At 32.8% G+C, this 15,444-nt stretch overlaps 1 protein-coding gene and 1 long non-coding RNA gene across 7 annotated transcripts in view; one reads left to right on the forward strand and one right to left on the reverse strand.

The window, feature by feature from the left end:
- Window positions 1–15,444, forward strand: part of nAChRalpha4 (nicotinic acetylcholine receptor alpha4) — a 64,307-nt gene that overhangs the window by 35,189 nt on the left and 13,674 nt on the right. For 2 of the 6 annotated variants that reach the window (XM_088040209.1, XM_088040211.1), the window contains exon 4: window positions 5,776–5,956. In XM_088040209.1, the coding sequence (XP_087896335.1) occupies window positions 5,776–5,956 (181 nt within the window). Of the gene's footprint in view, window positions 1–5,738; window positions 5,957–8,084; window positions 8,266–9,830; window positions 9,886–15,444 lie in introns of those variants that run through there. The other 4 variants (XM_088040210.1, XM_088040212.1, XM_088040214.1 and 1 more) reach the window with 3 other exon arrangements.
- On the reverse strand, window positions 7,716–8,065 carry LOC148173228 (uncharacterized). Its single transcript, XR_015770314.1, has 2 exons — window positions 7,932–8,065; window positions 7,716–7,884 (listed from the first exon to the last, which is right to left on the reverse strand). It is a non-coding gene; the product is annotated as an uncharacterized LOC148173228 (long non-coding RNA).

Genomic DNA, 15,444 nt, shown 5'->3' on the forward strand with positions numbered 1-15,444 from the left:
CTACAATTATTGTTAAACTGACAGAAACTCTGATAAAATCATTTTGCTACTTGTTTATTTTTCGAAAATTTTTACTGAAATTGGCATTAAAAACTCCACAAATTCATTAGCGGATCAAAATTTTAACACAAAATTTTCCATTTCAAACTTATTATGAACTATTACCCATTTTCCGATTTGTATTTTATTAGGGACAACTCTGTATAGTGTATCTAACTTTATTTGAACAGTTTTCCATTAAAAAATCTGTATTTTGCTAAAAACGTTTTTTCGATAAATTTAAGCTCCTTCTCTGTTAGTATTCTGCTAGAGACGATTTTTCGATAAATTTAAGCTCATTCCATGAAATTTTAGACTCAAATTATGTCGGATTCGATAAAGCTTTCAATGGTGGATGCAAAATCTAAGCTAGTAAAAAGATGCAATTTTTGAAAAAGTCATCGCCCAATTTATTTATTTTGGAATTAAATTTCTATTCAAAAATTGGCTTTGAAAAAAAAGCATGTAATAAATAGTAGGAGTAATATTTTATAGATTTGACAGTTTCCGAGCAAAAAACCGACGTACGTTCAAAATACATGACCTGTTTAGAATGAAAAACACAAAAACAACACGAAATCATTTTTAAAGTTTTTTGAGCTGCTCAAAAGCTCTAAACGACGTTTTCTCCCTTAAAAAGTTGAAAATCACCCCAAAACACTTGTTTCGGTGCAAATTTTTCACGATTGTCAACAAACAACTAATTTATGAGTGATTAAAATTTTGTGTTGTCACCAAAGAATGAAAATTTCTCAGAAACTCCCACATATAGAAAAATGCATTTTTTTCGCATTTTGTTTGGTATGAATTCGCCTTTAGATTTTACGAAAATTTAATTCTCTCTAAAAAAATTCTTGATTAAATCTATGTAAAGTTACTTCGGTCGATAACTTACTTATATTTCAGACAAACTATAGTTTAAGATACCCATTTTATACAAAATTTCACGCAGATTCCAAATCTGAGCTCAAAACCTACGTACGACAACAAATAACAGAGATGATTAAATTTTGTTTTTAAAATTCATTCTTTATTGCATGAGTGGCTGGTTATATAGCCTTGTAGAGACTTTTTAAATGTGTATCTTACAACGTTTTATCTACGATTCTTTTCCATTTCTAGTTTATAAAAAAATTAATTAAATGCCAATCATCAAATGTCAAAATAAATAAAATTTTAAATAAAAAATAAAAAGTTTGCAATAGACAGAGTTCCCAAAACAGCAACTTATTTTTTCTTTTAATTTCCGACCACACTGTGAATCTGGTAAACGACCCTCAAATATTCACTTTATTTAAGCAAACCAATTTGTGCAAGTAGCTTGAGCGTATAAACAAAACTTTATATGTAAAAAAGAAAAACATAAAACAGTATTGCTCGTTTTTATAAACAAAATGAAAATAAACAAATAAATGTAAAGTAATTTGTATGAAATTTGGTGACTGCCCTGAGACGTCTTTTATTGCAACAACTTAAATAAAATGACCCACTTCAGTTTGAAGTACACATAAAAACTTTTATCTTATCACCTCAAATTGCACTTCATTTTTTCATCTCCATTAATGTTTATAACAAAATTAAACTTTTAACAAGACCGCCACCGTTTCACCTAATTAAAAGTTTAATCTTTTTGTCTGCAAATGCCAGTTTAATGAGGAAAAATACTCCCAACTTGCATAAATCGCGCGAGTGGCTTTTGACAGTCATTTCTGTTAACTTCAGTCATCTCCCACTGGGTTCTGACGTAACACGACCGCTAACTTCATATTCATTCATTAAATGGGTAATAATTTCACAGTTTAATTGGCGAACCGGCCTAACGATACAACGTTTATTTTCTAAGTTTGGACAATAATCTTTGGAAGGTTCGGTCAGTAAATTAATTAACATGACGTATTCTTGGAGCCCCTGCAATTTTGTTGGAATTTTCCATCAGTTTCGATTGTGATTCAATATTTACCACTCGCTAAATCTACCTGGATTTCCTTTATTTATCATTCCATTAGTGGTACAAGCAGAGGAAAGCGTCCATTTGAGACTAGAATTTTAATAAATCACAATAATAGATCATTGAGTGGATTGCGAACGAAATTGTTTACGGCGGAAGTAATTTTGTTAGAAATTAAGTTAAAGCTAGAAAAAATGACAGCGGGGAATTGAGCTGGGCACTGAGCAGTTACAAGCGGTTATGTAGACGCCGACTCCCCAGAGATAATGCTGTAAATTACTTCAGTTACTGTCAGTAAACGTATCAACACTTTAACTGAACGCTGCTAATATTCCGAGGTTCCGTCTCTCTGGATCATGATTACGAGCAACAGTGGAATGCTTTCTTAATGATTAATCTTACTACATTTGCATGTGCGGGGGCGAACCCGAAATGTGTGGTTTGAATAGAGACGCAATTGATGGTTTAAAGGAAATGATAGAAGCGAACAATTTCAAGTAATTAAGCCTATTATACGCTTATTTTACACGGTTGATTAAAGTGGGGAATTTAAAATTTAATTACTAGGCTTTATTGAATAATTAAATATACGTCTAAATGTTAACAATGCAAGAACATGTTTAAATGATGGGCTTTCTGTGACTGCCACACAAAAATTTAAATAAATGATGACGAGAAGTGAAATCTAGGAAATGGGACCTGAAAAGGCTAAATGTGCCTAAATTACTGTCTGTTGTTCCAGAGAGTAAATTTAATATAATCTGGAACGAACATAGAATATAAAAGCTATGTTACCACACTAATTGACGGTTAAAATTAATTAAAATCAATCAAAATTAAGCGTGCTTTAGTTTCAAATTGCCACGATAGTTTTACGTAAAAATGGTGGATGCGCCGGGTAAACTCAATATTCAGCTTTTAAAAATGATTTTTTTGCCTCTTAAATTTTAAATTACTTTTTTTAATTATTTTATGGTCATAGATAAATGTAATTAATACCATAAAATTGGTGGATGCGCCACAATTTTTTTACAATTATATGTGTTAATGCAACGCAAGATGTTTCAGCAGTTTTTCCACAAAATACAAATTTTACACAATTCGAACAAAATTGCTCATGAAAATGAAAACCAACAATGTATTCTAGAGCACCTTCTTTTTTAAAAAAGTCAAATTTTAATTCATCGTAGGTTGAATTACTTTTATTATGAAATATTATGAAAATGTATGTATCAATATTTGAATTTTCCTTATTTTTTAAACTTTTGATCGCTTAGTCGTTTAAAATTCTATGATCGAGAACAGTATGTTGCGAAAAGTAGAGATGTGAAAAGCATTTATGTCATACAACTCTAAAACCCAGGCAGATGGATAAGAAATTGCAAGAACGTTTTTATCAAAATTTCATAACTAGTTTTATTATAATTTTGGTAATTTTAGTGCTACGGCTATAAAATTTGGGGAAAATACAACTTTTGAGCCGTCAATTGACTCTACCAAATTGCAAAACTGTAGAGCAAAAGACCCAATTTTAGAAACTGTTAAGGCCGAGCAAAAAATTCAGGCACCCTTTGATTAAATTCGGAATGTTTTTATAATTCCAGTACATCGGCTACAAAACTTGAAAAAGTTACTACCAATAAGTAATTTTGATAAGTTACAAAAGTCTAGAACGGAAGACACAGACTTTAAAAATTTTATTTTAAAAACGAAGCAAAAATTTTCGACATCCACCATTAAAATTTCGGCAATTTTATTGCTTCAGCATGAACTTTGGGAAAACTATTACTTTTGAGCCGTGTATTAGTTCTACCAAATTGCAAAATTGTAGAGCAAAAACACAATATTTAGAAATTTTAATTTTCAAGAGAAACATTTCTCAAGCCAAAATTTGTAATTTTAGTAATTTTTGTGTTACAGCTTTAAAAATTGGGGCATTTTTTACTTTTCACTCGTATATTAACTCTAGCAAATTGAAAAATTGTTGAGAAAAAGGCGTACAGTCTAGAGATTTTAACTATGTATTCTACCCAGCAAAATTAACGAAAAATCGACCTATTAATTTTAAAAATGGCTTTAAAAAATTATTGACGATTCACACCAACTTACGATTACTTTAATTTGATAGAACATTTATAGGACAATTCAAAATAGCATATTAAATTTTAGCAATGCATTCAGAACTAAACAACTAATAACTGATTAAACACGGTGGCCTAGGTTGTTAAGAAATATTCTATTTACATTTCCCAAATTTTCAAATCCCAGATTTGACGACAAATATGTAAAAAATTAAGATTTGTAAACCTGAGTTAAAAAAAAATCTAAATGGACTTAGCAACTTAACGACCTAAGCCGACGAGATATTCTATTGTCGATTATAGAATTTTAACCAGTGAAACCATCAAAAATTTAAAAAATAAAAAAATGTAATTATTAAAACATAAATTTTCAAAATGTAAGTAATTCAACCTACGATAATATAAAATTTGATTTCTTTTGAAAGAAGGGGTGTTTTTAGAACACATTGTTGGTTTTCGTTTTTATGAGCAATTTTCTTCGAATAAAATTCTTTGCCGACGAACCGTGTTTAATAATTGTCGAGTCGTAAAATTCTACTTACAGTTGCTGAAATATAAATAATTACTAATAGCACAGCATAAGACTAAACACAAAGTGACATAAAAAATCACAAAGCAAAAGAGTCGCGTCTACCATCAAGCAAAAATCTTAAAAAAAGCATCTCCGGTTGCAAGGTTCATTTAAATAGAGTCTCGAAGAAGCACTGCAGGAATATTTGATTACATGTACAATTTTTTATTTGTATTTGCTTTTCCGTAATGAAAGGCACACGAATCTATACTAAACTTTTAGCGCTTAAAAATGGCTCACATTTTTTTCCATAGAACGGAGAATTCAGTACACAGCTCCCAGCTAAAAACGCTCCATTGCTGTAACTAATTATCAATAGCACTAACTCCAGGCGTCGTTCTGTGACAGTATATTTTTCATGAGAGAATGGTGTGATACAGTGGTGTACGTGATGCAGGGTTGCTCTTTCCGTTTGTAATCTTTTCGGGTCGCGAAATACGTGACGCACGTGATTTAAGACTCACAAATCACGTCGTTGTAAGCTCTACTTACACATAAACGCACTGACTAAATGCAAAATGTGAATTTTCATTAGGAGAGGAGTGCAAAAGTTCCGTGAAAAGATCCGAGTTATAACAATTAATCAGTCACTGTAGGCAGAAGCTGGATTAACTTCATGTTTTATGAGCGACTTCCGGTTCTGCAAGTTTCTTAATGTTTTTTGTGATTGTAGTGGGGGTAGAAGCTTTTCGGAAATGATCGTTTTATTTGAGAGCTTTCATAAAGTGCGATGTTTGCAAGCGCAGGGATAATAAAATGAGAATCAACGCGGATTTTAAGGAAGTTCATAGAGAGGAAATCAGTGAAATGCATTTCGTTAAATTTAAATGACGTTAGCAATTTGACAACGCTCGTTATTAATTTTGGTGCCTTTACACGCTGTCACATTTTTATCTTGTAATAAATCCGCGTGACAAGAGCCCAGTCCAATAAAACAAGCCCATAAAATCCGTAGACGCAGCTTTATGTTATGTCTTCACGTTTTCTTATTTCTCCTCACCTTTCTTTGTTTATGCTATATTTATTAGGAGAGTACGGTCCGTTTTCTGGCCGATTGCTCCAGTTTGAACTGTTCAGAAATCGACTTACGTAGGTGTTAGTTGTGCGGTTGCTGGTCGTTGTTGATTGCCTTGCAGCGCGGACGGGAACTTCGAAGTTACTCTGGCCACCAAGGCCACCATCTACCACCAAGGTCTTGTTGAATGGAAGCCCCCTGCTATATACAAGTCGTCTTGTGAGATTGACGTTGAGTATTTTCCGTTCGATGAACAGACCTGCGTCCTCAAATTTGGTAGCTGGACGTACGATGGCTTCAAGGTAGGTGCATGCTTGGAAGGGCGCAGGACCCATTTTCCCTACTGTTTTGGGCTGTGCACTACACCGAGGGTGGGCAACATTTCCAGACAAATAATGAAGCTAGACTTGTTCAAACTGGCGTGTTTAATCTAGCTGCGACACTGTTTAACTTTGTTAGAATTTTAAATAAACAAAGAAGTTTTGTTGTTTTAGGAACTGAGTTGTTAAGCTTCAAACATTAATTATCATGTCGGAAAAGATAAACACAATGTCTTCACTGGGACTGAAAAACGCTCTCAGCATCAGAACCGATTTTCTACACTCAAGAATAATATTTGCGTTATTACACATTGACAATAAAAACAACAGAGTTCATTTTAAATTTCCACAATAAGTTTCGCTATTATTTTCATTCCGCACCAACGGGTGTATTAATTAACAAACTTTCCCGGTTTAACTCATCTCAAAACTTAAATTTCCCATTTTCCCATGATAATAAATTAACACCAAAATGTGCTAAATGAGTTACGAGTTTTGATATTCTTGCTATGCTAATATCTCCCCTGGATTCCCCCAAATAAAATTAAAGACCACAAATCGGTACCTCAGAAGCATAAGAGTTTATCTCCATAAATTATAATTTCAAAAAAATTAACAAAACAGGTATTCTAAAAAATCACAGTGGTGTTATTAATCGCTTTTAAAATATGAAATTTAAGAGCGAATTGCGAATTATTAATGACTATTTATTTCAAATCGTGCGTAATAGTCGTAACCTTTGATCCAAAAATTGACTTTTTCACAGTTGTTCAAATAAAAATTTCTAAATATTCTCCTTTTTGGTTTAAATTTTTCTAAATCGGTATTCTTAATAAGATAGTCAAGACTTATATACTTATAAACTCCAAAAATTTGGTTATAGTGGCTTTAAAAATGAAAAACTTACAGGTCGTTAAAAATGTTTAGTCACATTTTATTATCATAAAACAAAAATTTTTTTATGCTCTTCAAAATCAAAATTTCTAAAAATTTTCTTTTTCGGTCTAAATTTTTCTAAATCGACACTCTTAATAAAGCAGTCGAGAGTGATAATCTCCACAAATATCGTTAAAATCGCCTAAAAAATTAAGAAATTACAGGATTTAAAAAAAAATGGTGGCATTATTTTGATCTTACAACGATAATTTTAATGGAATGTTCCAATAGACGGATTTTTAGACGGATCGTTTGTTTTTCGTCTAATGGGGATTATTTTTCTCTGACTTAAAGAAGATAAAAAAATAAAGAGTAATAAAAACATTATTTAATTCATTTTTCACAAAAATTGGAGATTATGCTTCTCAGGTATTGAAATAATGATGCATGATGAAATAATAAAATCCCAAATTCTTATTATCGAGCAAAATTGAGTTGTAGAGTCGTGGAAAAAGTAAAAATTGGTGGTCAAACAAGTGATATGTATGCTAATACGTGCAGCAGGATCTGAAAACAAGCATTACATTAAAAACAGCTTTGTGGGCAATCGGTTTTGCATCACAGATTTACGACCATCACATGGCAATCACGTCACGTAAATCAGCTGCAAGCGTTGGCTTGTGATCGGCTTTAAATTCGGTGCCTTCAAACGAATGGAGTTATTTTGATCGGGTTTCGGTCAGTTCAAAAGTGGTTTAATAATGGAGGGTCATAAAGGACATAAAGACGGAAAAAGGGGGTTGATAATGGCAATAATTTATTTATTCATGTCATTTCTCAGACATTAGCGTCAATTGAGATTAATTTATGAATTTCTTTCACAGCCTACTGCTAAAATACAGTAATGATAATCAAATAAATTCCTGTAGTTCTGAAGCTGAAAAATTGTTCGGATTTTCGAGCGATTTCACCTGAAATTATGAATCCGCCTTGGAAGTTTGTAGAAGCGCTTTTTCCCGGATCCAGTCTGGAAACTTTGCCCGCTGCTCTAGTTCGTAAATTGAGGCTTCTGTGAACTCACCCCAGCTCCATGTGTGTAACGATGTTCTGGAGTCGTCGCTGGCGGTCATCTCCAAGCGCGACTTCCAGGGGATTTAGTTAAATGTTGTCGGGGAGTCCCCGTGGACGGCGGTTCTGGCGCGCATGTTGGCACTGTCAGTGTGTTTTCTTGCAGCGCCGACGGCAACTATGAGGTCACGTTGATGACCAAAGCCACCGTCTACTACAACGGCCTCGTGGTGTGGCAGCCGCCCGCGGTTTACAAGTCTTCTTGCGCTATAGACGTAGAATTCTTTCCGTACGACGTCCAAACATGCGTTTTGAAGTTAGGAAGTTGGACGTACGATGGGTTTAAGGTTCGCGTGGTGTTATTGTTGACTGGTGTTTGTTTAGAGATTTCGCTCCCTGTACATATCGACTGTTTACACTTGGGAAAGGTATAAAATTAACAGTTAACACTTTGACTCACGATACTGAAATCCACTGCTGGGCGGGTATGCGATCAAAGACATCTGCATGTCTGATGGGCGTGTTGATCGATCTGTGAACGAGATGCAACCAACGCGCATTTGCTCGCCGGAAATACGGACGACGCTGGGGGTAGATTTGCAGCTGGTTCTATAGCCCATTCAATGATTTTTACAACACACTTTTACCATCTTCATGGTCAAACCAATTCAACCAAAAGTTCCGGAGTCTTAAAAAACAGAACATCTGTTTTTGTCAGTTTCCTCTATCTCACATTCCAAACATATTCACATCCCTCGAATGATTAAAGCTCTATGAACACATACGTTGTGATTTTTTATATCAGCGATGCGTCCCCCATTACACTTATTGTTTACCATATATCACTGAAAAAGCTCACTTGAAAGCGCCGAATACGCTCGCAAACTGCTCTTAAAATGTAAATCAGTTTGGAAACACATTAAGTTTACTCTCCCCATGACATTAATGAAGCTTTTGTGATAAATTTTCTTTCAAATGTAAAATGTCTGTTTTTCTTTTGAGAAGCTCGCAATGTTAAATTTAAGTACACAAAACCGAAAATTCCGTGCGTTAAAATAAGAAAAAAAGTTGCCACTAAACGCTTTGTAAGAAAGTCCATTAAAACATAACATTTCTAAAAATAGAGCCTCATCATAAGTCCAGAAATAATAAAGCTTGAGGTTCTTTGAGCTAGACGAGAGCGAAAAACGCGAATTTCGTGATGAGAGAGAGTAAGAATCTAAACGTGCAAAGACGTTTTATCTTTTTTAATTTACTGCATGTTGACGGGGTGGCTAACAAACTGAAATAAAAGGAACAATAGAGCGCTCAATAATGACAGTTGTAATCTTTGAGGAAATTGAAAAAAAATCTGTCATTTAGTTTGCTATAGGTATTGACATTCCACAGCAAAATTCCTATTTATTGCATGCCTTGAATGATTTTATCAACTAAATTTAATTTCCATTTGCGTTTGTACAATGAGAATAAATTACGGGCACGCTTTTCGATAAAGCATGTGGCAGAAAATGTTTACATCAATTGGAATTAAATTTAAACAAAATTAGGATGTGCGTCATTCATGTTCATTTCAGAGGCGCCGTGAACGTAGCTTTGATGTTGCTGAGAACGTGACAGATTTGTTTCATATTCAGAATTGGAAAGAGTCTTCAAATTAGTGTGGATGACGTACTGGGATCCTCATCACAATCTAATCAAATCTCTGATTGCGACGACATTTCCTTAGTTTCTGGTAGCAGTTTTAGTTGCTGGGGGCTTAAACCGTCGCGGTTCTTATTTTAGTGTCAACACCTTACAGACAGGCAACTAATTCCACAAATCATTCGCTTCTAATTTTTCGATGCACGTTGTAGAGTCGAGGTCATTTCGTCGAAGAAGCCGAGCGAGTTCCATTCATAGCTTGCAGATTGTCTTAAAATTCCAAGCAAAGTTCACCGAGGACCTTTAAATTATCTCTGCAGTACAGGGTTAGATTAAAACCTTTATTGACTGGGCTATAACTGAACTTTGCATGAAAATGTTTGCTTCAATGTTGCATGGAAGCTCCCTCTTTGACAAGCGCTAATTGAAAACGAAATCAACCTGATGAACGATTATTTTTCCATTCGTTTCCACACACTTGTTATTTCGGGAAATGATCGCTTTGAGCGCTATTTTTTCAATTTAATTAACACTGATAGGCCATCAAAAATGAACAGTTATTGGAGTGCTGTCAAAGAGGAGATTTTGTTGGGTTTGTAGGTTAGTAAATGTCGGTTCAAAGCACTCGAGTTCAACGATTGCATGCACTTGCACGACTTTTGCACCTTGCGGAATTTATAGCGTGTTCGGGCTCTATTAAACGGTGCCCAATCGTTAAAACTTATTAAAGTTCGTGCATACACTTCTCTTACGTTGGGTCTTGATTTATTTCAATTAATCAGCATGGTACTTTGGGTATCGATTTTAACAGTTTCTAACGAGACAAGAAGAGTTTATCAGAGCGATACTTTATTGAGAGTATAATAGGACAACTTTCCAACTTTTTGTCATTAGCTAAATTAATGGCTTTAAATGTTATGTTACAATACCAGTGGGATATAAATAGCAAAACTAAGTAAAAGTGATTTCCGACAGTTCCCCGTTTTCATTAATGGCAAAAGCTCATTCCTCTTAAAATTGGGGGCTCGAATTTGTAATTAAGGTAAGTCTTTAAATAGAAGCCATTTTTACAACAAGCTTAGAAGAATAAATCTCAAAACATTTTTTGAAGATGAGAATGTGAAAATTTTATATTTTGGGCAATAGGTAGGTACATTTTAATTTTTTTTTTAATTCTCTGCCTTAAAATTAGTTTTGTTAGATTTTTTTAGACTTTCTAACCTTACAAATTCCTAAATTTTTCTATATTTTTTTAAATTGTTTACTCTTTGAATGTTTAAATTATTTCAGTTTTTCATATCCTGTGATAAATGTGACCAATTCAGTGACCATATTTTGTTCCTTTTAGATTCTTTAAATTCTCTAAACTTAACAAATTATAAAAATTTTTAGATTGTTCATATTCTTTTAATTTTTAGACTATTTGGATTTTTGATATCCCTCTACAGGGTGTTAGGTAACGTTACTGCCATAGAAAAAGGGGTGATGGAGGCAGCCGTGAAAAGGAATGTTTCGAAGTTTTTTTCGGGTTTTCTTGAACCGTTTAAGAGCTGGAAGGCTTTGAATGTGACCAATCAGGGAACAATTTGCATAAGGTTACCAGAATTTGAATCAGAGTTACTGAAGGAAATTTTTTGTTTGATGTCAAACTGACAGTTCTTATTTTTTATCAGTGGCGTACTTGTTCCATTTTTGTGGACATCACAAATTAAGTTCATCAAAACAAAACTGTGTTGAGTACAATAAAGGCAACATTGTTGCGTTGTTTACAATTATATGTTCAACAAGATGGTGGCCATTTTGAACATCTATTGCATTGTTGCTTTATTGTCTGTTTTTTGAATAAAATTGCGTTGTTTTTCCCTTTTATTGACGCCACTGATTTAAAACTTCAAATGTGACGGGATAGTGACAAATATTCGTTTGGTCCGAAAGCTACTTGGATTTCTGTAAAATTGAAAAATTATTTGGAGCCATTCTATTGGTCAACTTTAAAGCCTTGTAGCTTTTTAACTAAAACGAAAAAAATAAAATTAATTGCGGATTCCAAGACAGTTTGCCTTCCTTAATTACCAATTATTCTATGGCCGTAACGTTACCTAACACCCTGTATAATGGTATAGGATTTAGTGATCTTACTTTATTCAAATTCTTTTAGATATTTTGGACCATTTAAGTTTTGAATATTCCCCGTATGTAGTTGTATAGAATTTAATGACCTTATTGTGTTCAAATTTTTTTAAATTTTTTTGCCTCGCAAATTTTCAATTTTTCTAAATTTCTTAGTGTTTACATTTTTTTTTATTTTTAGCCTATTTGAGATTTCAATATTCTCGAAAATTGTGTACAATTTAATGACCTCATCTTGCTTAAATTCTTTTAAATTTTTTTAGATTCTCTAACCTTAAAATTTTTAAATTTTTTAGTTGTTTTTAGAATGTTTACATTTTTTTTTAATTTTAGACAATTTGAGTTTTCAAAATTCTCTAAAATTTAATGACCTTATTTTGTTCAAATTCTTTTAGATTTCTTTAAATTTTCCAACCTTACAAACTATCAAATTTTTATAATTTTTAGACTATTTCGATTTTTAATATTCTCTAAAATTGGGTACATTTTAATGACCATATTTTTTTCAAGTTCTTTTTGATTTTTTTAGATTTTTTTAATAACTGTATTTGTATTTTGTTCAAATTCTTTAAATTTAGGTTTTCTAGCCTTACAAATTATATTTTTTACATTTTTTACTTATATTAGCTTGTTTACATTTTTCGAATTTTTAGACCATTTAGGTGTGTATTCTATAATTGTGAAGAATTTATAGATTTTCTCTTTTTCAGCTTAGTTTAAGAATTTAGAGAAATTTTTAGATATATACATTGCACTCTTTTGATTCTTAGCTAGAATCTTGATTATATAGTATTTGTGGATCCGATGAATGCTTTAAATTCTACGTATTTCTTAAAGTCTTTGAATACTCCAATTTTTCTAGATGCATTTTTATTTTTGATGTGTCTTAGACACTTAGAATCTGTCAAATACTTTGCATATTTGTATATTTTTATAAACATTCAATATTTTAAACAGTATTTTAGATTTTAAATTTGCAAATGTAGGTATTTAAAATTGTATTGATTTTTTTAGATTTATGAGATTCATCATAAATTTTAAACCATTTCAATGCGTTAAATCCATCAGATTTTCAATTTTGTGTCCATTTTTATAAAAATTTATTTCAGTTTTTTTTTTAAGTACTAAAGAAAGTCAAAAATAACAAAATACCTTCTACTTTTTTATTATTTTTGGGATTAATATTATACAACATGTAGCTAAGTGAGATTGTCCCCAAAATTTTCCTCATGCATAGAAACTTTATGCTCACACTTCGTGATAATGTCCATTCTGCCGTTTTATGTACTCTGCTCTCCTTTAAGAATTCAATTTCGGCTTTGCTGTTTGCAGCCGTACAACCGCAGAAATATTTTGTGAAATTGCCTCGATTGGTGAAGAAGCTTTATGCCTTCCAAGTAGCCATTTCCTCGTTGTGGTCACAAGCCGAAAGTAATTTCTCCACAAGGTTACATAAATTCTTTTCCCTTAAAATCAATAATTCTATCCCGATAAGTTCGAAGCACATCAATACAATTTTGTCCTTTTATTCCAAGCAATTCAATCAATATTTTAAAACGAATCTAGAACCGAAACAACGGTTAATTAAATTCTGCGATGGTTACTGCAACAAATCAAATTGAGTCTTCAACGCACATTTCGTTATTTTTCCTTGAAATAGTCGGTGAATGGGAATATCAATGGAATAAATTAAGTTGGGGGAGGCAGGTAGAATCCCGTTTGCTTATCCTACTTATAGTCCCTAATAGGTTTTAAATTTACATTTGATGTGGTAGAAACGTGTTGTCTCGGCTTACAATACACCTCAGAGTACATTTTAATTCAGGACAAATGCTGACATTTCCTGATATTGCAAGGTGGAGTAAATTGAACTAAATCTTTAAAATAAACATCTTAAAATTTCACGAGTTTTACTAAAAACACACCGCGGTTAATTTATGGGCTATAAAAATTGAAACATTGTTTATGGTTTAGTTTAACCGACCATAGACGATATATTCAGTAACGCACGACTGGCATCACTGTCAAATACCAAACGAAAAGTCACATCTAAAAGTTAATTGCATTACCATAAAATAAATTACTTGAAACTTGGGAAGTAATTTGCATCATATAGCCTTCAGCAGAATATGTCGTTATACGATAAATGCCCATCTTTAATAGCCACCGAAGCAGTCAAGAGATAAATTAGGATAAAGTAGAGCTATTAAAAACTGTTACAAAGTAAGTGCTATAAACGATGTGTTCATGACTAGCGTTATTATATTTTTGGGGTAGTTTACCATAGGGGGAACATTATTATAACGCTTTACATGTGGATGAACACCTAGTTTAGGTCAGAGAGTCAATATTTGTCACTGCTGGATGTCGTGCACAGGTTAATTTGAAATTCAGACGAAACATGAGCTGTTAATCAGCTTCAAATTTCCAGGTCTGAAAGCACAATGGACGAAATTGTTCACCCAAAAGTTGAAGAAGCTTTTTGACAAAATAACAACAAATTTGAAACCAGACACATTATAAATCTCATGGACTAACAAAAAAGTGCTTTTACGAGCTTTTTGTGATTTGTGATGCCCACAAATCTTTAAAAATCGTCAATTATTCGCGATATTTTTATTTTTTAGACAACGATCCCGATGTACCACTAACGTAAAATTGTTCTTTTGGAACGAACACAAAGTCAACAAAAACAAAATTTGAATTATTCGCGTCGCATTCAGTAAATACGGTGAATTAATATCGGAATATTTTTAAGCGTACCAGTTTTGACAGAATAATGGAAAACTTGTGTTTCTCATCATTGTAAAATATATCGAATTTACTACGATCTTTTTTGAACTAAAATAATTCAACTTTTGACCTACAAAAGGATTTTTAATACAAAGCTCCTTTGACTTATTTCGTCTTCACATATGACTCTGGCAAACAGGTAAACATAAAAACCTGAAACGAAGTTACGAATCCGTAACAGGTTGATATCGAATTTTTGTTTGAAGAGATAAGTAAATCTTACAACACAATTTCGACAGCGAGCGGAACTTTTTCGTGGCTTGTCATGTTTGATTTCACATATGGCTTTGTTTTTATTTTTAGCCATTAGCTTCAGTAGTTCACTCTTAAATAAAACAATAATTTACTAACTAAAATAACTTTGAAAGCTGGAACTAAAAATGTGCGGTTGATACTCGTCACTAATTTAGTGGTAGCAAATTTTAGCGCGTTTTATATTTTTGTCTGTGGTGTAACAATTTTTGACGCACCACAAATTTTATACCTTTTCCATTAAGGGAGGTTAGTGTTAGAAAGTTACGGTAAATGTTAGATGGATGTCGCTTACGTTGGCTCCGCGGCATGATAGCGCTACCGAAAAAAAAATAAAATAAATTGCATTGTTAAGAGACAATAGAGCAATTTTGTTGAAACACTTCTAGGTGTTTACTTATGAGATTAAGTTCGGTAAGTATGACAGTTAACAAAGCATTTCCACTTTAATTTAATAAACGTAATTAAAAGAAATGCCGGTGTGTTCAGAAATAATGGCTGTCTTGTGCTTCGTGCTTTACATGGTTCCTGTGATGCTTAGGGTTTCCAGCTGTAATATGAAACAATACATTACACTTGGTTTCATTACTCGCCTGGCAAAATCCATTGTCACACTAAAAAAATTGCCTAAAACATTACTAAAAATGTCAGATAAAAGCACCATGAGTTAACAATACTGCACGCTTTATTTTAATTTGAAAGATTTCTCA

The sequence above is a fragment of the Gnatocerus cornutus genome, chromosome 6 (assembly GCF_029298725.1).
Source record: "Gnatocerus cornutus isolate USDA-ARS CGAHR chromosome 6, icGnaCorn1.1, whole genome shotgun sequence".
In the NCBI taxonomy this organism is placed as follows: domain Eukaryota; kingdom Metazoa; phylum Arthropoda; class Insecta; order Coleoptera; family Tenebrionidae; genus Gnatocerus; species Gnatocerus cornutus.